General features: G+C 38.1%; 1 protein-coding gene across 1 annotated transcript; it reads left to right on the forward strand.

Annotated features, from left to right (window-relative positions):
- Nucleotides 1-14865: 14865 nt before the first annotated feature.
- Nucleotides 14866-16580, forward strand: LOC128953573 (uncharacterized). The gene is made up of 2 exons (XM_054299064.1): nt 14866-16317; nt 16524-16580. The coding sequence occupies exon 1, from the start codon at nt 14869-14871 to the stop codon at nt 16288-16290; it is 1422 nt and encodes a 473-aa protein (XP_054155039.1). The 5' UTR covers nt 14866-14868; the 3' UTR covers nt 16291-16317; nt 16524-16580.
- Nucleotides 16581-25433: the final 8853 nt, after the last annotated feature.

A 25433-nucleotide genomic window follows, 5' to 3' on the forward strand; every position in this document is an offset into this window, starting at 1 on the left:
TATCAGCAAAGACGGCGAAATTAATTGCATTCATGTTTTCATTGAAACGGTACGGTTGGCTGATATCAGAGAAAACATGCGCTACGAGTATCACGTTTCGACCGCTAGTCCGATAGTTGCCATCTATCCGACCATTCGTAACGAACTGTTTGAACAATTGCGTAAAAATCATTGGGAAGAAACTAAACCGCACGCCATTACCCGACAAGTGTTTACAATGGGTTTGGCGTTCAGACGATTCGGTCAGAACGGCGATTCGGTTATCTGTCTTATACTTAATGGTAATCAACTGGAGGATCCCACTGATGATGTTTGGCCAACAAAAACATTGTACAGAAACCATGGAAAATATGGCCGAAAAGATCATCGGATGTACACACGATTCAAAGGCGAACTGTCGTGGAATCAATACGGCGGTGTCTACGACCTAACTGGACAGTTGTTTACTAATATTTGCAATGAATACGACACTAACAACAACAACAACGCACAGGCAGTTGGAGGTGCTGTCGGCGGTCCTATTAAAGCGTTGGCTGCAAACACTGTATTTGCACTGTATTTGTGTGCCGGCGCTAAACTAGTAGTAATAGACAACTATCATGAAAAATTAGCCAATAAGCATCACAATCGATCGTTGTTTGAACAGGGATCAGTTGTCATTGTCGAGGATCAACTATGGATAGCTGAGCCGTACAATACAAAAACAGATACCATATTGAATGTCCTAATGAATTGGAAAGATTTTTGCAACAAATATATGACAACTGAATTTATTGAACGGTCGCAGCAAATGAAAAATCCGGTACTATTTTTGGGGGCCAATGAGTCCGACTATAATACCGTTGCCTGGAATTTGATGATCGCCAGTAACGCTCGTGTAGTCCATAGGAAACCTATTGTCGATCCACAACCAAAACAACTAAAGAAATATCCGCCGAAAAAATATTTGATTACATATGAGCGCCGATGCTATTTAGAGATACCCGAAGGCGGTTATATTGTGGCCATCGAAGACTGGGCTGATGGGATCAAAGAGATTGAGTACCGACACCGATACGAACAGTTGCATCAGTCGATTGTCAGACATCAGACGCCCGATCGGGAGCTATATATTGGTCCACAAGCTTATCAGTTACCGCCTGGCGAGGAATGGCTAAGAAAAATCATATTGAATACCTTTACAGTTGAGATTGAGAATCAACAACAACAACAACAAGTTCCCCAACAACAGGTTCTCCAACAACAGGTTCTCCAACAACAGGTTCCCCAACAACAGGTTCCCCAACAACAGATTCTCCAACAACAGGTTCCCCAACAACAGGTTCCACAACAACAGGTTCCCCAACAACAGGTTCCACAACAACAGGTTCCCCAACAACAGGTTCCACAACAACAGGTTCTACAACATCAGGTTCCCCAACAACAGGTTCCACAACAACAGGTTCCACAACAACAGGTTCCCCAACAACAGGTTCCCCAACAAGATTCACAGCAAACCTATCCATACGAACGGGACATCTATCTGGATATTGTCGATCGGACACCACATATCAAACGGGCCTACAATAAACTGTTGAAACCAGATTTCGATGAAAGGCAACACTCTATTCGGCCAAAAGAATTCAATTTCAGTCGATTTGCTTCAATACCAACGGATCCATTGAATCCGTTGTATACAACACTTATGCAAACATATAAAGTATTGCCGGCGGCATATCCACCGGTAAAAGTTTATACCAATCCGTTAGTACCTAACGAATACAGACTGTTTTATTTGCCGCAAACCATACGTTTCACTGATCATTTAGATGTCGGCGCTGGAGTGGTTGATCTGAATTTGTTAACTGTCTTCAAACACTATGCTATGGATAAGTATACCTACAGTACCATCAAGAACTATACAGACATATATCCGACTACAGGCGCCTATCCAAACAATGTTAGCCACATTAAGCTAGTATTAAGCGAAACAAAATATCCGTTCCCTGAGTACGAGTGGCTGGGTTTAGACAATCCGTTTGTCGACAAACATCGACTAATCAATAATGATTACTATCGGCTGGCAATTGATGGCCACTACTATGTAAAACAAGACAATATTATTGCTACTGATGCCATCCCTGGACCAACAATCATAGGTTTCATTCAAAGCTCATACTATGAGTTATTCAACAGTCGGACACAAAAGACAGTTGTGGCCAACATTGAGGTTAATATTGAAGACAATTCTGGACAACAACAGAAAATTGGTTTCAAACACATAGACGACAAGCAATTGCTTGATTTGGTGGAAAAAAATCCATTTGGTCCCAAACCATGGTCAGACAGTGTTAAAAAAGGCAAAAAAAGTGACCAATCCGATGATACCGGTAAAACTAGTGATCAACCCAGTGGTGGTAGTGGTAAACAAAGTAGTGGCCAACACAGTGGTGGTGGTGGTCGTAGCGGTAAACAAAGTACTGGTCCGATCAAATTTAAAGGTAAAACAAGTGGCGGCAGTTCAAGCAAATACCAGTCCCTGGCTAGTGGTGGTGGTGGTGGTGGTAGTGGCCAACAGTTTAGCCATAAAAAATATGCTCGTAAACAACCTAGTCTTCCACCTATTGGTCCCAAATTAGATGCCGAAGGCTTTCAAATACCGGAAACTCGTAAAGAAAAGAAAGATAGACGTAAAGACCAATCACGTAGTGGCGACGGTGCTGATGGTGGTTCTGCTGGTGGTGGTGCTGCTGGTGGTGGTGCTGCTGGTGGTGGTGCTGGTGGTGGTGCTGCTGGTGGTGGTGCTGCTGGTGGTGGTGCTGCTGGTGGTGGTGCTGCTGGTGGTGGTGGTGCTGCTGCTGGTGGTACCTAATTGATGRTTCAATTAGATTAGACATAATTATAGTGTGTATGTCTGATTGTATGTATATGTCTATAGTATATGTCTATCAATCAACCAACAAAAATATACCACTAATCACTCACTCACTGATCTATCACATACTGTATTGAGTAGACATCTAATCAGAAATTTTTAAGATACAAGAAAAATACAGTTTTTTTTAAAAAAATAAAATCAATTAATAAAACAAATATTTTTTTCTATTATTTATTATTAATAGTAGTTATTAATAACTATTGCATAAATTACAGATTAATATTTTATAATTATTATTATTATAATGAATAAATGATATCTTGAATCTAAATAATTATTCCCACCTCAAGCCAATGGGTACCTACCTATCCTTATCTCCCCATCCAATATCATTACCTAGTATAGGTAGTTCCTATATTAATCAATGCCAAAGTCGTGACGGTGCTGATGGTGGTGGTGGTGCCTAATTGATGATTCAATTACATTAAACACACTATACTGTGTGTGTCTGTATGTACGGTATATGTCAATCAATCAACCAACCAACAAAAAAAATAAACCACTAATCACTCTCTCACTGATCTATATTAAGTAAATACTATATTAAGTAAACATATCATTCAGAAATTTTTAAGATACAAGAAAAATACAAAGTTTTTTTTTATAAATAAAATCAATTAATAAAACAAAACAAACGTTTTTTTTTTGTTGTTGTTGTTGTTGTTTTAGTATTAATAGTAGTTATTAATAACTATTGTATAAATTACAGAATAATATTTGATATAATTATAATTATTATATAATCCGCACCCCCCCCCCACCTCCAGCTCTTGGGTAATAAATAATACAATTTTAGTAAAACTTTTAAACAAAAAAAAAACACCTGCCTACCTGTCCTCAAAACCTACCTGAGCTTAATAAACATATAAAAATTTCCCATAGAAATAACATTGCTTTGAATAAAAATTGAAAATATAACAATAGATTTTTAGATTTGAATTAAAATATGGTTGTTGATGAACAGGTGTCATATAGACATAAATTAAAACAACTATTATCTTAAAGTGTTATCTTGATGTAATGTACTAGATTAACAACAACATACTATGTTTTATATTTTTTGTTGTTGTTAGAAATTAAATTAAAATTAACGCGATTAAAAAAATATAACAATTAAAAAATTAATTGAAAATTAAATTAATTTTTATTTCTATTTAATTGTTAAAATCATTTGAAATCAAATTGAAATCAAACCGTTGGAAATTGTTTTTAAAAAAAAAAAAATCATCAGTTATCAGACATACCATACCATACAGTACTGTCATATCTATTGCATACTAATTACCACTTAGTTTAATACAAAACACTTGATCACACAAACAGTGAGTCAGTGACCACTAAAAAGCTAACAAACCAACAAAAACACTGTCACTACCTATCAATACACACAACACACACACACACCAGTAGTATGAATGCCGACAACGATTGGCGATACAATTACTATAACAAAGAAATTGAAACCTATATATGGATTCGCGAGACTCACTTTGTCGACCCAAACACCAGTAAATCGGATTTCTGGACCCAATCGGCCTATCATCGGGTGTTCGGACTGTTCGTCAAACGTATAAAAAAAGATAAAAAAGAAATAGACGAACAAACTTCATATCTATTGACTGCCACAATGGTAGCCCATGAAACAAAACTGAAAGACGATTATCACACGTACGCCATATATTGGCCACATTTGACTAACTATCCGGCGCTAATACCCGGCGATTATTATTATCGAAATGGAAAAAATTATCGAAAAAAATGTTGGACACCCACTGATGGCCATTCACCGGAAATCCAATTCTGTCAGTCAATAACATCGATGCTAGTGATAGGTCTGGTTCGGGGTAATCATCGCTACAGTCAACAGTTTGATCAGTTAGACAAGGATCTTAAATATGATAAAATGGAAACCCGATACTTTAAGCGGTCGGCACGCAAACAACTGGGCCAACACTTGTTTATCAACAAAAACGGCGAAATAAATTGCATTTATGTTTATATGGAAACGGTACGGTTGGCTGACCAAAGGGCTGACATACGCTACCAGTTTAGCGTTTCGGCCAGAAGTCCGATGAATGCCATCTATCCGACCATTCGTAACGAATTGTCTGAACAATTGGGCAAAAAGTTCTGGAAGGAAACTAAACCGCAAGCCATTACCCGACAAGTGTTTACAATGGGTTTGGCGTACAGACGATTCGGTCAGAACGGCGATTCGGTTATATGTCTTATGCTTAATGGTAATCAACTGGAGGACCCCAGCGATGATGTTTGGCCAACAAAAACATTGTACAGAAACCAATCAACAGATGGACGAAGAGATCATCGGATGTACACACGATTCAAAGGCGAACTGTCGTGGAATTTTTACGGCAGTGTCTATGACCTAACTGGACAGTTGTTTACTAATATTTGCAATGAATACGACACTAACAACAACAACGCACAGGCAGTTGGAGGTGCAGTTGGAGGTACAGTCGGAGGTGCAGTCGGCGGTCCTATTAAAGCGTTGGCTGCAGACACTGTATTTGCACTGTATTTGTGTGCCGGCGCTAAACTAGTAGTAACAGACAACTATCAGGAAAAATTAGTCAATAACCATCACAATCGATCATTGTTTGAACAGGGATCAGTTGTCATTGTCGAGGATCAGCTATGGCTAACTGAGCCTTACTATACAAAATCAGAAGTGCAAGTCCTAATGAATTGGAAAGATTTTTGCAACAAATATATGACAACTGAATTGATTGAACGGACAAAACTAATGAAAAATCCGGTACTATTTTTGGGGTCCATAGAGTCCGACTATAATACCATTGCCTGGAGTTTGATGATCGACAGTACCGCTTGTGAAAAGACTAGAATCCCTATTGTCGATCCACAACCAAATCAACTACAGAAGCCGCAGCCGAATAAATATTTGATTACATATGAGCGCCGATGCAAATTGGAGATACCCGAAGGCGGGTATATTGTGGCCGTCGAAGACTGGACGGATGGGATCAAAGAGATTGAGTACCGACACCAATATGAACAGTTGCATCGGGCAATTGTCAGACATCAGACCCCCGATCGGGAGTTATATATTGGTCCACAAGCTTATCAGTTACCGCCTGACGAGGAGTGGCTAAAAAAAATCATATTGAATACCAAATCCGATAGCGTTTTAGTTACAATTAGCAATGACAACGTTGCCATTCAGGAACAACCGAATACATATACGTTTCACTATACATACGAACGGGACATCTATCTGGATATTGTCGGTCGGACACCAACTATCAAACGGGCCTACAATTACCTGTTGGCACCAGATTTCGATGAAAGGCAACACTCTATTCGGCCAAAAGAATTCAATTTCAGTCGATTTGCTTCAATACCAACGGATCCATTGAATCCGTTGTATACAAGACTAATGCAAACATACAAAGTATTGCCGGCGGCATATCCGCCGGTAAAAGTTTATACAAATCCGTTAGCACCTCACGAGTACAGACTGTTTTATTTGCCGCAAACCATACGATTCAGAGATCATTTAGATGTCGGAGCTGGAGTCGTTGATCTGAATTTGTTGACTGTCTTCAAACACTATTCTATGGATAAGTATACCTACAGTACTATCGAGGGCTTTAAAGACATATATCCGACTACAGGCGCCCATCCAAACAATGTTAGCCACATTAAGCTAGTATTAAGCGAAACCAAATTTCCGTTCCCTGAGTACGAGTGGCTGGGTTTAGACAATCCGTTTGTCGGCAAACATCAACTAATCAATAATGATTACTATCGGCTAGGAATTGATGGCCACTACTATGAAAAACAAGACAATTTTATTCCTATTCTGCACTCTAATGCCGACTCTGATGCCGACTCTGATGCCGACTCTGATGCCGACTCTGATGCCAACTCTGATGTCGACCCTTATGTCGACTCTGATCTCCACTCTGGGCCGACAGTCATTGGTTTCGTTCAAAGCTTATACTATGAGTTATTTAACAGTCGGACACAAAAGCCAGTTGTGGCCAACATTGAGGATAGTATTGAAGACAATTCTGGACAACAACAGGAAATTGGTTTCAAATACATAGACGACAATCAATTGCATGATTTAGTGGTAAAAAATAAAAATCCATTTGGTCCCAAACCATGGTCAGACAGTGATAAAAAAGGTGACAAACCAGATGATACCGGTAAAACTAGTGATCAACCAAGTGGTGGTAGTGGTAAACAAAGTAGTGGCCAACACAGTGGTGGTGGTCGTAGCGGTAAACAAAGTAGTGGTCCGATCAAATTTAAAGGTAAAACAAGTGGCGGCAGTACCAGCAAATACAAGTCCCTGGCTAGTGGTGGTGGTGGTGGTGGCCAACAATTTAGTCGTAAGAAAACTGCTGGCAAACCATCTCCCATTCTTCCACCTCTTGGTCCCAAATTAGATGACGAAGGCTTTCAAATACCCGAAAGTCGTAAAGAAAAGAAAGATAGACGTAAAGAGCAAACACGTAGTGGTGACGGTGCTGATGGTGGTGCTGCCGGTGGTGCTGCTGGTGGTGCTGCTGGTGGTACCTAATTGATGATTCAATTAGATTAGACATAATTACATGTATAGTGTGTGTGTGTGTCTGTTTGTATGCATATGTCTGTAGTATATGTCTATCAAACAAAAAAAAAATATTGTATTGAGTAAACATCTAATCAGTAATTTTTAAGATACAAGAAAAATACAGTATTTTTTTTAATAAAAACAATTAATAAAACAAAACAAACAATGTTTTTTACTACTAATAGTAATAGTAGTAACTATTGTATAAAAATATTTTATAATTATTATTATTATAACTACATGCTATCATATTGATAAATAAATCTAAATGATTACCCCCACCCCACCTCCAGCCCTACTAAATAATACAGTTGTAGTAAAATTTTTAAACAACAAAAAAAACAATTAACAATTAATATATATTTTTTTATTAATTAATTAATAGTTTTGATTGTTTCTTATTTTTTAAATATGACTTTTAATAGTTTTGTTTAGTTTTATTTTTTAGAATAAATAGATGATAAAATTAAATAATGATTTCATGCTATAAAAACTTTTTTGTTTGTTTGCTATTTAATTGTTATAATAGTAATTATTTGAAAATAATTATTAATTATTTTTAAAAATAAAATAAATCGTTATTACAGTTAATAGTCCGAAAAACCAACCGTCAAATTGAATACCATTTCACATTACATACCATTCCTCTAGTTGTTTATTAAACACCAGACACATACAGTACATACCAATCAATCAGATATTTAGAAAAACAACTGCAAATCACAAACAGACACATAGAGAGTCTACATCTACTATCACTTCCTAATACTAGAGTTAGTGTTGACCATCAGTTGGCAACACTAGTGACCAAACTTATCCGATCAGATCCACTGCCACCCCCCAACTGACCACCCGCATCGACTATAAAAAACAATTGGCAATATGACCGACAATTGGCTATCAAACTATTACAACAAACGCAAGGAAACGGCTATCCATTCCCGCGAGACCTACTATATTATCGACACCAACAACAACAACACAGCCTATAGTGAAGCCGAAGACAAACAATTAGATCCGACGGGTAGCCTAAAAGGTAGACAAAGTAAATTCTGGACACTGTCGGCCTATCATCGGGTATTCGGTCTATACATCAAACGTAGAATTAGTCAGAAAACCGATGAATGCGAATTGATTGCAATCGTGCAATCAGATAAAAGATTATTAAAAAACTTTAACATAGGGTTCGCTATTTACTGGCCAGTGGCTAACTATCCGGGACGTATGACAACTAAATTTCTGAATGATTCGGATAATCTAGAGTTCACAAGATATATGGACGGTAATTACGGCGGCGGAGTTGGTCAGCCGTCTAACTGTTGGTTCTATCAATCGATTACATCGACATTGGTAATGGGTAAGGTTCGGGGCAATCCGGCTGATAGCCAACTGTTTGATAGTGAACACACCAGTAGGCAAATGTTCGCCGAAAGTAAAGACGAATGGCGGCCAGAATTTGTTGAACAACAATACTTTCGTCGATCGGCCCGCAAACAACTGGGCGAACATGTATTCTGTAGCGCTTACGGCAATTTGATGCACTTACGTGTCTACTTCTATGCCAATCCTGACTATCGTCCTAATGACAATCATCAGACCAAACACGTTTTTCAAGTGWTTCCCAAGGCTAGTCTGACGGCCATCTATCCGACCATCAGAAACGAATGGTACAAAGATTTGAATGGACAATGGACTGAAACCAATCCTCAACACATGACCCGACAAGTGTTTGCAATGGGTTTAGCCTATCGACGGTTCGGTAGAAACAACGAATCGGTAGTCTGTTATGGCCGTATTGGTACTAATCCTGAGCTAACTCTAGTTAAAGAGCTAAACGGATGGTCTTATGATACAGACTATCTGAATCAACCAAAAGATGGACGGTTAGATCATCGGATATATACCCGATTCAAAGATGAGTTGCAATTAAACAATTGTGGCGGTGTCTATGACCTAACTGAACAACAATTCAATGAAATTGATTATAAATATGGCGGAAATTCTGGTTCAATATCCAACCAACCAAGGTTTGCCCTGTACTTGTGTGCCGGTGCCAAACTGGTTGTTTTAGACAGCTATAATAAACAAATAAGTAATCATCAGCACAATCGCAGTCTGTTTGAACAGGGATCAGTTGTTATTGTCGAAGACCAACTCTATATGACTATACCATACGATCAGTGGTATAAAAAAGCCGAACGTCTGAAGGATAGAAGACAACTAATGGATTGGAAAATGTTTTGCCAGACATTTATCAAAGACGAGTCAATCAAACAAAAAGTGATGGATTATGAAAATCCGGTCGTGTTTTTAGGCGCACACGAATCCGACTACAATACCAGTGCCTGGGGTTTGGTGATTGAAAAACTAGCCACCGAAAAGGTTACCGATTTTGACCGATCACAACAAAGATTTCAGGTCACATATGGTCGCCAATGTGTTTTGGAGGTACCCGAAGGCGGCTATATAGTAGCAGTCGAAGAATGGAGGGACGGTATGGACGAAATCTGGTACCGACACCAATACGAACAGTTGCATCGGGCGATTGTCAAACATCAGACGCCTCAATCAATCAGATACATTAATCCACAAGATTTTCAATTGCCGCCACAAGTAGGTGATTGGCTCAACAAAATTATATTGAATACCAGTGCAAAACATCCGGCCGGACGTCAACTGCCTATCAAAATCTATACAAATGAGATCAGTGAAGCATACAAACAACTGTACAAAAAATATTTAAAAAAGCCGAATATGGAGCCCAGAGACCACATTGTTTGGCCAAAAGAGTTCAACTTTAGGCAATTTGTTGGCCAACATGTCGACAGTCAATTGGCCAATAGTTACTGTAAATCAGCGTCGCCCGCTTATCCACCGGTCAAGATTACCGATCTGGATGGCAGTCATCGGCTGTTTTATTTGCCACAAAAACTTCTAATCGATGCTCAGTTAGATTCGGGTACCGAACGAATCAAATGCAATTTGTTGACAGTCTTCAAAAAGTATGAAATCGATAGACAAACCTATAGTACGGTTGGCGGCAAAACTCATATCAATACTAATAACCCGAAAGTAATATTAAAATTAATACAAACAAAAGCCGAGTTCAATGAATACGAATGGAAATGGTTGGACAATCCGTTTGTCGACAAACATCAGCTAATGAATCGCGAAGACTATCGGCTGGGAGTCGATGGACACTACTATCGCAAATGGTCGCCAGCAAACAACCCGCAACATATCGGTAAAGTCCTAAGCGTTTACTATGAGTTCACTGAGTTTGGAACCGATCGGCCAATTCAGGTCAACATTCAGTCAGAAAGCGGCAATTTTTTACCGCAAACCAATCCGTTTCGATGGAGAAAAGACAATGAATTGGTTCGACTGTTTCAAAAACGGCCGTATCTTTGAAACTCCATTCGTCAGCACTGGTAGATGGTTTGTATGAATGTTTTTTTTTTGTTGTTGAATGATATGTCTCATACAAACAAGTAGTCAAACAAAACAATAAATTAATTATTGGTAGAAATTATTATTATTTCAAATTGTAAATCAATTTTTTTTTTTTTAAATTAAATAAAGTATTCATAAATAAGAAACAAACAAATTATTAACTAATTAATTGATAAAAATATTTCATATAAATACTTTAGTTTTTTTTATTTAAAAAGTTTTAATACAACTGTATTATTTAGTACCCAAGGGCTGGAGTTGGGGGTAATCATTTAGATTGATGCCCAAAACACCTGTCCATCGACACAATAGTATCGGACTATTGAAAAATTAAGAAAAAACTAATTTTGTTTTTAATCCAATAAATAGTTGAAAATTAAATAATAATACTATTAAAATATTGATTTTTTAATTGATTTTTGTTAGTGTTATTATTTAATTGTTATAACAGTAAATATATGAAAATAATTTTTAAAAATAAAAATTTAAAAAAAAAATCGTTATTACAGTTAAAAGTCCAATAAAACCAACCGTCATATTGAATACCATTTCACATTACATACCATTCCTCTAATTGTTTTTATTAAACACCAGACACATACAGTACATACCAATCAATCAGATATTTAGAAAAACGGCCTATCCGGAGTTTACGCACATTAGAAAAAATTGATTTTTTTCAACAGAAATTAGTTAATTAGTACCTAATAAACATATATCCATCAAAATTATTGCGCGGAAACACCTAAATCCCAACTAAAATCTAATTTAAATACCTGAGCTCTCATAACATAATTATACACTAATTATAAAAAAGTTAATATTAATCAATTGTAAAGCGCGAGATCTATATAAACATTTATAATAACTAATAAAATAATATTGTTGTCAATGACTATCAAGATAATACTTTAAGATAATAATCTCTGGATTTTTGTATGTCTGTCACATTTCCTCAAAAACAATATTTTAATACAAACCCAAAAAATTATTGATATATTTTCAATTTTAATTTAAAGCAATGTTATTTCAATTTTGAACCTAACCTAACCTAACCTAATTTATACAGTACTTGGGTTACGGAATCAGTGTTTGTCGCGTTACCTAACCTGGTGTTCGATCCGCAACCTAACCTAATTTTCAATGGTAACCTAACCTAATTTATACAGTACTTGGGTTACGGAATCAGTGTTTGTCGCGTTACCTAACCTGGTGTTCGAACCGCAACCTAACCTAATTTTCAATGGTAACCTAACCTAATTTATACAGTACTTGGGTTACGGAATCAGTGTTTGTCGCGTTACCTAACCTGGTGTTCGATCCGCAACCTAACCTAATTTTCAATGGTAACCTAACCTAATTTATACAGTACTTGGGTTACGGAATCAGTGTTTGTCGCGTTACCTAACCTGGTGTTCGATCCGCAACCTAACCTAATTTTCAATGGTAACCTAACCTAATTTATACAGTACTTGGTTTACGGAATCAGTGTTTGTCGCGTTACCTAACCTGGCGTTCGATCCGCAACCTAACCTAATTTTCAATGGTAACCTAACCTAATTTATACAGTACTTGGGTTACGGAATCAGTGTTTGTCGCGTTACCTAACCTGGTGTTCGAACCGCAACCTAACCTAATTTTCAATGGTAACCTAACCTAATTTATACAGTACTTGGGTTACGGAATCAGTGTTTGTCGCGTTACCTAACCTGGTGTTCGATCCGCAACCTAACCTAATTTTCAATGGTAACCTAACCTAATCTATACAGTACTTGGGTTACGGAATCAGTGTTTGTCACGTTAAATAACATTCATATATTCGATTTATGTTTTAAAATCATTATTATTGTGGTTCAATTAATTTATAAATTCTATAAAATTAGATGGTTATATGTTCCGCATGGACAACTAGTGTTTTTAAAAGTATTATAAAGAAATGACAATAATACTATTTTATTATCAATGTTATAAATGTTAATTATATTCACGCGCTTTATGTTTGTTTAATATTATTTTATTTATAATTAGTGTAGAATTATGTTATGAGAGCTCAGGTATTTAGATTAGATTTTAGTAGGAGGTGTTTCCGCGCAATAATTTTGATGGATATATTCATAATTAACAATTATCTGTTGAAAAAAATCAGCCAGAAAAACAACTGCAAATACATAAACAGACACATAGAGAGTCTACATCTACTGTCACATCCTAATCCTAGTGTTAGTGTTGACCATCAGTTTTGCCACACAAGTGACTTATCCGATCAGCTCTACTCCCCCTCCCTGACCACCCGCATCGACTATTAGAAACAATTGGCAATATGACCGACTTTTGGCTGTCAAACTATTACAACAAACGCAAGGAAACGGCTATCTATGCCCGCGAGACCTACTATGTTATCGATACCAACAACAACAACACAGCCTATAGTGAAGCCGAAGACAGACAAACAGATCCTACGGGTAGCCTAAAAGGTAGACAAAGTAAATTCTCGACACTGTCGGCCTATCATCGGGTATTCGGTCTATACATCAAACGTAGATTTGATCCGAAAACCAATGAATGCGAATTGATTGCAATCATGCAATCCAATCAAAGAGTATTACCAAAGTTTGACATAGGGTTCGCTATTTACTGGCCAGTGGTTAACTATCCGTCACGTATGGCAAATAATTTTCTCAATTATTTGGGTAATCAAGAGTCGACAAGATATATGGATGGTATTAGCGGCGGCGGAGTTGGCCGGCCGATTATCTGTTGGTTCTATCAATCGATTACATCGACACTGGTGTTGGGTAAGGTTCGGGGCAATCCGGCTGATAGCCAACTGTTTGATAGTGAATACAAAAGTTGGCCAATGTTCGGCGAAAGTAATGACGAATGGCGGCCAGATTTTGTTGAACAACAATACTTTCGTCGATCGGCCCGCAAACAACTGGGTCATCACGTATTCTGTACCGCTTACGGCAATTTGATGAACTTACGTGTCTTCTTCTATGCCAATCCTGGCTATCATCCAAACAACACTGATAAGCCCCAACACGTGTTTCAAGTGTTTCCCAAGGCTAGTCTGACGGCCATCTATCCGACCATCAGAAACGAATGGTACGATCTAGTGAATGGACAATGGACTGAAACCAATCCTCAATACCTGTCCCGACAACGGGTTTACAATGGGTTTAGCTTATCGGCGGTTCGGTAGAAACAACGAATCGGTAGTTTGTTATGGCCGTATTGGTACTAATCCTGAGCTAATTCCAGTAGATGATCTAAACGGATGGTCTTATGATACAGACTATCTGAACGAACCAAAAGATGGACGGTTAGATCATCGGATATATATCCGATCCAATCCCGAATTGCAATTAAACAATTTTGGCGGTGTCTATGAACTAACTGAACGACAATTCGATGAAATTGATTATGAATATAGCGGAAAATCTGGTCATCCAATACCTAAGCAAACAAGGTTTGCCCTATACTTGTGTGCCGGTGCCAAACTGGTTATTATAGACAGCTATAATGAGTATGTAGATAATGATTCACACAATCGCAGTCTGTTTGAACAGGGATCAGTTGTTATTGTCGAAGACCAGCTCTATATGACTATACCATACGATCAGTGCGACGATACTGACATTGGAAAATGTTTTGCCAGACATTTATCACCGACGAGTCAATCAAACAAAAAGTGATGGATTATGAAAATCCGGTCGTATTTTTAGGCGCACACGAATCCGACTACAATACCAGTGCCTGGGGTTTGTTGATTGAGAAAAAAGCCACCGAAACGGTTACCGATTTTAACCGATCGCAATAACTATTTCAGGTAACATATGGTCGCCAATGTGTTTTGGAGGTACCCGAAGGCGGCTATATAGTGGCAGTTGAGGATTGGATGGACGGTATGGAGGAAATCTGGTACAGACAGTTGCATCGGGCGATTGTCAGACATCAGTGTCAAATGGTTGTTATAGACAGCTATAATGAGTATGTAGATAATGATTCACACAATCGCAGTCTGTTTGAACAGGGATCAGTTGTTATTGTCGAAGACCAACTCCATATGAATATCCCATACGATCAGTGCGATGATAGTGCCGTATTTCTGAAGGATATAAGACAACTAATGGATTGGAAAATGTTTTGCCAGACATTTATCAAAGACGAGTCAATGAAACAAAAAGTGATGGATTATGAAAATCCGGTCGTGTTTTTAGGCGCACACGAATCCGACTACAATACCAGTGCCTGGTGTCTGCTAATTGAAAAAAGAGCCACCGAAACGGTTACCGATTTTAACCGATCAAAAAAAGAATTTCAGGTGACATATGGTCGCCAATGTGTTTTGGAGGTACCCGAAGGCGGCTATATAATGGCAGTCGAGGAATGGAGGGACGGTATGGACGAAATCTGGTACCGACACCGTTACGAACAGTTGCATCGGGCGATTGTCAGACATCAGATGCCTCATTCAATCATATATATTCGTCCACGAAATTTTCGATTGCCGCCACAAGTAGGTGATTGGCTCAACAAAATTATATTGAATACCAGTGCAAAACATCCGGCCGGACGTCAACTGTCAATTAGTATCTATACAAATGAGATCCGTGAAGCATACAGACAACTGTACGAACGGTTATCGACGCCTTATATAATTTTCAAAGATCATGTTATTCGGCCAAAAGAGTTCAACTTTAGGCAATTTGTTGGCCAACATGTCGACAGACAATTGGCCGATAGTTACTGCAAATCAGTGTCGCCCGCCTATCCACCGGTCAAGGTTACCGATCCGGATGGCAGTCATCGGCTGTTTTATTTGCCACAAAAACTTCTATTCGACGCTCAGTTAGATTCGGGTGTCGAACAAATCAAATGCAATTTGTTGACAGTCTTCAAAAAGTATGACTTCGATAAGCAAACCTATTGTACAGTTGGCGGCAAAACTCATATCAATACTAATAACCCGAAAGTAATATTAAAATTAATAAAAACAAAAGCCGAGTTCAATGAATATCAATGGAAATGGTTGGACAATCCGTTTGTCGACAAACATCAGCTATTGAATCGCGAAGAGTATCGGCTGGGAGTCGATGGACACTACTATCACAAATGGTCGCCAGCAAACAACACGCAACATATCGGTAAAGTCCTAAGCGTTTACTATGAGTTCACTGAGTTTGGAACCGATCGGCCAATTCAGGTCAACATTCAGTCAAAAAGCGGCAATTTTTTACCGCAAACCAATCCATTTCGATGGAGAAAAGACTATGAATTGGATCAACTGTTCCAAAAACGGCCATTTCTTTTCAATTGAAACTCCATTTACGAGCACAGGTCCATGGTTTGTATGAATGTTTTTTTGTTGTTGTCTCATACAAACAAGTAGTCAATCAAAACAATTTCAAGTTAATTTCAAATAGTATATCAAAAATATTTTTAAAAAAATTAAATAAAGTATTAATAAATGAGAAACATACAAATTATTAATTTATTGATAACAATATATTATAGAAATACCTAAATAATTGTTTTATTTTATTTAAAAAGTATTAATACAACTGTAGTTGGGGGTAATCATTTAGATTGATGCCCAAAACACCCGTCCATCGCCACAATAGTATCGCACTATTGAAAAATTAATAAAATAAATAATTTTGTTTTTTTAATCCAATAAATACCTGAAAATTAAATAATGCGATAAAAATATTTATTTTTTAATTGATTTTTTGTTGTTGTTATTGTTATTATTTAATTGTTATAATAGTAAAAAATTTGAAGACAATTATTTATTTATTGAAAAATTTAAATCGTTAAAAGTATAAAAAAAACCAACCGTCAGATTTAATATCAATTCCTATATTACATACCATTCCTCTAGTTGTTTATTAAACACATACCAATCAATAAGATATTTAGTAAAACAACTGCAAATCACAAACAGATACATAGAGAGTCTACATCTACTATCACTTCCTAATCCTATAGTTAGTATTGACCATCAGTTGGCCACATTAGTAATCAAAGTTATCGACCATCACCACCACAAACCCCACCCCATCGAATATTAGAAACAATTGGCAATATGACCGACAATTGGCTGTCAAACTATTACAACAAAGGCATGGAAACGGCTATCTATGCCCGCGAGACCTACTATATTATCGACACCAACAACAACAACATAGCCTATAGTGAAGCCGAAGACAGACAAACAGATCCTACGGGTAGCCAAAGGGGTAGACGAAGTAAATTTTTGACACTGTCGGCCTATCATCGGGTATTCGGTCTATACATCAAACGTAAATTTGATCCGAAAACCAATGCATCTCAATTGGCCGCATTCATGCAATCCAATCAAAGAGTATTACAAAACTTTAACATAGGGTTCGCTATTTACTGGCCAGTGGTTAACTATCCGTCACGTATGACATTAAATTTTCTGACTGATTCGGGTACTATAGAGTCAACAAGATTTATGGACGGTATTACCGGCGGCGGAGTTCATCGGCCGGCTAACTGTTGGTTCTATCAATCGATTACATCGACACTGTTGATGGGTCTGGTTCGGGGTAATCCCGCTAATAGTCAACAATTTGCAAATGAGTATTTAATCAAACGTATGTACAGCGAAAAAAATCAAGAAACTGTTGAACAACAATACTTTCGGCGATCGGCCCGCAAACAACTGGGCGAACATGTATTTTGTTCGGCTTACGGCACTTTGATGCACTTACGTGTCTTCTTCTATGCCAATCCTGATTATCCTAACAAAGGCCCTGAATATGTGTTCAATGTGTTTCCCCAGACCAGTCTGACGGCCATCTATCCGACCATCAGAAACGAATGGTACGAAGATTTGAATTGGCAATGGATTGAAACCAATCCTCAACTCCTGACCCGACAAGTGTTTGCAATGGGTTTAGCCTATCGGCGGTTCGGCAGAAACAACGAATCGGTAGTTTGTTTTCTACGTAAAGGTCGAAATGGTCAGCCAATTGCAGAAAAAAATCTAAACGGATGGTCTTATGATACAGACTATTTGAATCAACCAAAGGATGGACGGTTAGATCATCGGATGTATATCCGATCCCAAAACGAATTGCAATTAAACAATTTTGGCGGTGTCTATGATCTAACTGAACGACAATTCGATGAAATTGATTGTGAATATAGCGGAAAATCTGGTCATCCAATTCCTAACCAACCAAGGTTTGCCCTATACTTGTGTACCGGTGCCAAACTAGTTGTTTTAGACAGCTATAATCAATATATAGATAATCATCATCACAATCGTTCCCTGTTTGAACAGGGATCAGTTGTCATTGTTGAAGACCAACTCAATATGAATATCCCATACTATCAGGGCAAAGATATTGAAGAACAAATGACAGACAAAAGAAATAAAATGAATTGGAAAATGTTTTGTCAGACATTTATCAAAGACGAGTCAATGAAACAAAAGGTCATGGATTATGAAAATCCGGTCGTGTTTTTAGGCGCACACGAGTCCGACTACAATACCAGTGCCTGGTGTCTGATGATTGAAAAAAGAGCCACCAAAACGATTAAAGATTATAACCGAGCAAAACAAGAATTTCAGGTGACATATGGTCGCCAATGTGTTTTGTCTGTACCCGAAGGCGGCTATATAGTGGCAGTCGAGGAATGGAGGGACGGTATGGACGAAATCAGGTACCGACATCAATACGAACAATTGCATCGGGCGATTGTCAGACATCAGACGCCTCAATCAGTCAGATACAGACGTCCACAAGATTTTCAATTGCCGCCACAAGTAGGTGATTGGCTCAACAAAATTATATTGAATACCAGTGCAAAACATCCGGCCGGACGTCAACTGTCTATCAATATCTATACAAATGAGATCCGTGAAGCATACAAACAACTGTACAAAAACTGGTTAAAAAAATCCGAATATGGAGCCCAGAGACCACATTGTTTGGCCAAAAGAGTTCAACTTTAGGCAATTTGTTGGCCAACACGTCGACAGACAATTGGCCGATAGTTATTGCAACTCAGCGCCGCCCGCTTATCCACCGGTCAAGATTACTGATCCGGATGGTAGTCATCGGCTGTTTTATTTGCCACAAAAACTACTAATCTATGCTCAGTTAGATTCGGGTGTCGAAGAAATCAAATGCAATTTGCTGACAGTCTTCAAAAAGTATGACATCGATAAGCAAACCTATAGTACGGTTGGCGGCAAAACTTATATCAATACTAATTACATAAATCCGAAAGTAATGTTAAAGTTAAGAGAAACAAAAGCCGAGTTCAATGAATACGAATGGAAATGTTTGGACAATCCGTTTGTCGACAAACATCAGCTAATGAATCGCGAAGACTATCGGCTGGGAGTCGATGGACACTACTATCGCAAATGGTCGCCAGCAAACAACCCGCAACATATCGGTAAAGTCCTAAGCGTTTACTATGAGTTCACTGAGTTTGAAAACGATCAGCCAATTCAAGTCAACATTCGGTCAGAAATCGGCAATTTTTCACCGCAAACCAATCCATTTCAATGGAGAAAAGACTATGAATTGGCTCAACTGTTCCTAAAGCGGCCGTATCTTTGATACTCCATTCGCCAGCACTGGTGGATGGTTTGTATGAGTGTTCAGTAGTCAAACAAAACAATAAATTAATTATTGGTAGAAATTATTATTATTTCAAATTGTAAATCAAAATTATTTTTATAAATTAAGTATTAATAAATAAGAAACAAACAAATTATTAATTCATTGTAATTTTAATTTATCATATAAATACTTAAATAATTGTTTTTTTTTACTTAAAAAGTTTTAATACAACTGTATTATTTAGTACCCAAGGGCTGGAGGTGGGGGTAAACATTTAGATTGATGCCCAAAACAGATGTCCATCGACACAATAGTATCGGACTATTGAAAAATTAAGAAAAAACTAATTTTGTTTTTTATCCAATAAATAGTTGAAAATTAAATAATTCGATAAAAATATTTATTTTTTAATTATTTTTTGTTGTTGTTATTGTTAGTATTTAATTGTTATAATAGTTAAAAAAATTTTAAACAATTATTTATTAAAAAAAATTTGAATCGTTAAACGTCTAAAAAACCAACCGTCAGATTTAATACCAATACCTTAATATTGCATACCATTCCTCTAGTTGTTTATTAAACACAACACACAACACACAACACACAACACACAACACACAACACACAACACACAACACACAACACACAACACACAACACACAACACACATATCAATTCCTATATTACATACCATTCCTCTAGTTGTTTATTAAACACATACCAATCAATAAGATATTTAGAAAAACAACTCCAAATCACAAACAGACACATAGAGAGTCTACATCTACTATCACTTCCTAATCCTAGAGTTAGTATTGACCATCAGTTGGCCACATTAGTAACCAAAGTTATCGACCATCACCACCACAAAACCCACCCCATCGACTATTAGAAACAATTGGCAATATGACCGACAATTGGCTGTCAAACTATTACAATAAAGGCACGGAAACGCTTTTATATGCCCGCGAGACCTACTATGTTATCGATACCAACAACAACAACAACAAAGCCTATACTGAAGCCGAAGACCACCAATCAGATCCTACGGGCAGACAAAAGGGTAGACAAAGTAAATTCTGGACACTGTCGGCCTATCATCGGATATTCGGTGTATACATCAAACGTAGATTTGAATCTAATAACGATACGTTTCAATTGAGTTTAGCCATGAAATCCAATATACAAATATTACCAAAACTACTAATAGGAACAGCTATATACTGGCCACGGGTTAACTATCCGTCACAAATGACCGACCGTTTTCGTAATACTTGGGGCCATTTGGAGGGTCAACCCAGTATACGGCCGGTTCGAGCGGCGGCGGCGGTGCCGGTCATCCGAAAATCTGTTGGTTCTATCAATCGCTGACATCGACACTGTTGATGGGTCTAATTCGCGGTAATCCCGATAATAGACAACTGTTTGCAAATGAGTACTCACGCCAACGTATGTACGGTGAAGGTGACACTGAAAGTGTTGAACAACAATACTTTCGGCGATCGGCCCGCAAACAACTGGGCGAACATGTATTCTGTAGCGCTTACGGCAATTTGATGCACTTACGTGTCTACTTCTATGCCAATCCTGACTATCCTAACACTGGCCCGAAACACGTGTTTCAAGTGTATCGCCAGACTAGTCTGACGGCTATCTATCCGACCATCAGAAACGAATGCTACGACGAACAGAATGGCCAATGGATTCAAACCGATCCTCAAATACTCACCCGACAAGTGTTTACAATGGGTTTAGCCTATCGGCGATTCGGTAGAAACAAGGAATCGGTTGTTTGTTTTGGCCGTCGAGGTCCAAATGGTCAGCTTATTACAGTAAAAGGACTAAACGGATGGTCTAACGAAACAGACTATTTGAATCAACCAAAGAATGGACGGTTAGATCATAGGTTGTATATGCGATACAGAGGCGAATTAGATTTAAACTATTTTGGCGGTCTCTATGACCTAACTGAACATCTATTCGATGCTATTGACTATGAATATGACGACAAATGTGGTCATCCAATACCTAACCAACCAAGGTTTGCCCTATACTTGTGTGCAGGTGCCAAACTGGTTGTCATAGACAGCTATAATAAGTCTATAGACAATGATCATCACAATCGCAGTCTATTTGAACAGGGATCAGTTGTTATTGTCGAAGACCAACTCTATATGACTATACCATACGATCAGTGCGACGATACTGGCGTACGTCTGATGGATAGAAAACAACTAATGGATTGGAAAATGTTTTGCCAGACATTTATCACCGATGAGTCAATGAAACTGAAAAGTGATGGATTATGAAAATCCGGTCGTATTTTTAGGCGCACACGAATCCGACTACTATACCAGTGCCTGGGGTTTGTTGATTGAAAAAAAAGCCGCCGAAACGGTTACCGATTTTAACCGATCGCAACAACTATTTCAGGTAACATATGGTCGCCAATGTGTTTTGGAGGTACCCGAAGGCGGCTATATAGTGGCAGTTGAGGATTGGATGGACGGTATGGAGGAAATCTGGTACCGACACCGTTACGAACCAGTTGCATCGGGCGATTGTCAGACATCAGTGTCAAATCTCGAACCGATATTTTGGACCAATAGGTTTCCAATTGCCGCCAGAAAAAAAAATGATTGGCTAAACAAAATTATATTGAATACCAGTGCTAAAACATTCGGCCGGACGTCGACTGCCTATCCATATCTATACAAATGAGATCCGTGAAGCATACAAACAACTGTACAACCAGTTATCAAAGCCTAATATAACATTCAGAGATCATGTTTTACGGCCAAAAGAGTTCAATTTTTAGACAATTTGTTGACAAACATTTAAACAAACAATTGCTCCACAAAATTCCCAAAGCCTACATATCGGCGCCGCCCGCTTATCCACCGATCAAGATTACCGATCGGTCGGGTCGGGATCGACTCTACTATTTGCCGCAAACATTGCAATTCAAGGCCCTATTGAGATACGGGTGTCGAACAAATCGATTGCAATTTGTTGACCGTATTTAAAAATTATGACATCCATAAGCAAACCTATAGTACCGAATGTGGCAAAAATCATATATCAATATTAACAGTGACCAGAAAGTGATGTTAACGTTAAGATATGGTCAGAAAAAATCTGAGTTCAATGAATACGCGTGGAATGTTGTGGACAATCCGTTTTACGACAAACATCGGCTATTGAATCGGGAAGACATCCGACTGGGTATTGATGGACACTACTATCGCAAGTCAATGGCAAACAAACCAATCGGTAAAGTTCTGAGCGCTTACTATGAGTTTACTAAGTTTGGTACCGATCAGTCAATTCAGGTCAACATTCAGCCAGAAAGCGGCACATTTGCACCGGAAGTCAATCCATTTCGGTTTAGAAGCGACTATGAATTGGTTCCACTGTTCAAAAAACGACCGTTTCTTTCCAATTGAAACTCCCATTCGACAGCACTGGTGGTTGGTTTGTCTGTCTGATTGTATATGTTATGTCTCTTCAAACAAGTAGTCAAACAAAACAAACAAACAAAAATAGTTTTTTTAAATTGTAAATAAAATTTATTTATATTAAATAAAGTATTATAAAGAAACAAACAAATAATTAATTAATAAAAAATATATCATATATATAGTTATATAATTTATACCTGATTTTACTACAAATGTATTATTTAGTACCCAGGGGCTGGAGGTGGGGGTCATCTAGATTAATCCATTGACAGTATAATAGTTATAATAATAATCATATAAAATATTATTTTGTAATTTATACAATAGTTATTTATAACTATTATTCATAATAAAAAAAATTAAAAAAAACTGTTTGTTTTGTTTTATTAATTGATTTTATTAATTAAAAAACACAGTATTTTTCTTGTATCTTAAAAATTACTGATTAGATGTTTACTTAATACAGTATATGAGTGAGTGAGTGAGTGAGTGATCAGGTGGTTTTTTTGTTGTTGATTGATAGACATATACTACAGACATACACACTATAATGTTTCTAATCTAATTGAATCATGAATTAGATACCACCAACAGCACCACCAGCAGCACCATCATCAGCATCATCAGCATAATCATCAGCATAATCATCAGCATAATCATCAGCACCACCAGCAGCACCACCAGCAGCACCACCAGCAGCACCACCATCAACACCAGCATCAGCACCGTCACGACTTTGATCGGTATCGGAACCGTCGCCTCTACGCGATTGCTCTTTACGTCTATTTTTCTTTTGTTTACGAGTTTCCGGTATTTGAAAGCCTTCGGCATCTAATTTGGGACCAATAGGTGGAAGATTAGGTTGTTTGCGTGAATATTTTTTACGGCTTAACTGTTGGCCACCACCACCACCACTAGCTTGGGACTGGTATTTACTGGAACTGCCGCCACTTGTTTTACCTTTAAATTTGATCGGACCACTACTTTGTTTACCTCTACCACGACTTTGTTTACCGCTATCATCGGGTTGGTCACTGGATTTTTTACTTTTTCTACCACTGACTGTCCATGGTTTGGGACCAAATGGATTTTTTCCCACCAAATCATGCAATTGATTGTCGTCTATGTGTTTGAAACCAATTTCCTGTTGTTGTCCAGAATTGTCTTCAATACTAACATCAATGTTGGCCACAACTGTCTTTTGTGTCCGATTGTTAAATAACTCATAGTATAAGCTTTGAACGAAACCAATGACTGTCGGCCCAGAGTGGAGATCAGAGTCGACATAAGGGTCGACATAAGGGCCGGCATCAGAGTTGGCATCAGAGTTGGCATCAGAGTTGGCATCAGAGTCGGCATCAGAGTCGGCAACAGAGTGCAGAATAGAAATAAAATTGTCTTGTTTTAAATAGTAGTGGCCATCAATTCCTAGCCGATAGTAATCATTATTGATTAGTCGATGTTTGTCGACAAACGGATTGTCTAATCCCAGCCACTCGTACTCAGGGAACGGATATTTTGTTTCGCTTAATACTAGCTTAATGTGGCTAACATTGTTTGGATGGGCGTCTGTAGTCGGATATATTTCTTGATAGTACTGTAGGTATGCTCATCCATAGCATAATGTTTGAAGACAGTCAACAAATTCAGATCAACGACTCCAGCTCCGACATCTAAATGATCTTTGAAACGTATGGTTTGCGGTAAATAAAACAGTCTGTACTCGTTAGGCACTAACGGATTGGTATAAACTTTTACCGGCGGATATGCCGACGGCGATACTCTGTATGTTTGCATAAGTCTTGTATACAACGGATTCAATGGATCCGTTGGTATTGAAGCAAATCGACTGAAATTGAATTCTTTTGGCCGAATAGAGTGTTGCCTTTCATCGAAATCTGGTGCCAACAGTATAGTGTAGGCCCGTAGGATAGTTGATGTCTGACCGACAATATCCAGATAGATGTCCCGTTCGTATGTATAGATTTGTTGTGAATCTTGTTGGGGGACTTGTTCTTGGGTGACCTGTTGTTGGAGGATCTGTTGTTGTGGGACCTGTTGTTGGGGGGCCTGTTGTTGGGGGACCTGTTGTTGGGGTGCCTGTTGTTGGGGTGCCTGTTGTTGGGGTGCCTGTTGTTGGGGAACTTGTTGTTGTTGTTGTTGATTCTCAATCACTACTGTAAAGGTATTTAATATGATTTTTCTTAGCCATTCCTCGCCAGGCGGTAACTGATAAGCTTGTGGACCAATATATAGCTCACGATCGGGCGTTTGATGTCTGACAATTGGCCGATGCAACTGCTCGTATCGGTGCCGGTACTCAATCTCTTTGATACCATCAGCCCAGTCTTCGATGGCCACAATATAACCGCCTTCGGGTATCTCTAAATAGC

The sequence above is a fragment of the Oppia nitens genome, unplaced genomic scaffold (assembly GCF_028296485.1).
Source record: "Oppia nitens isolate AA-2021 unplaced genomic scaffold, nextdenovo-longstitch-racon4-pilon3 scaffold22_pilon_pilon_pilon, whole genome shotgun sequence".
NCBI classification, from domain to species: Eukaryota; Metazoa; Arthropoda; class Arachnida; order Sarcoptiformes; family Oppiidae; genus Oppia; species Oppia nitens.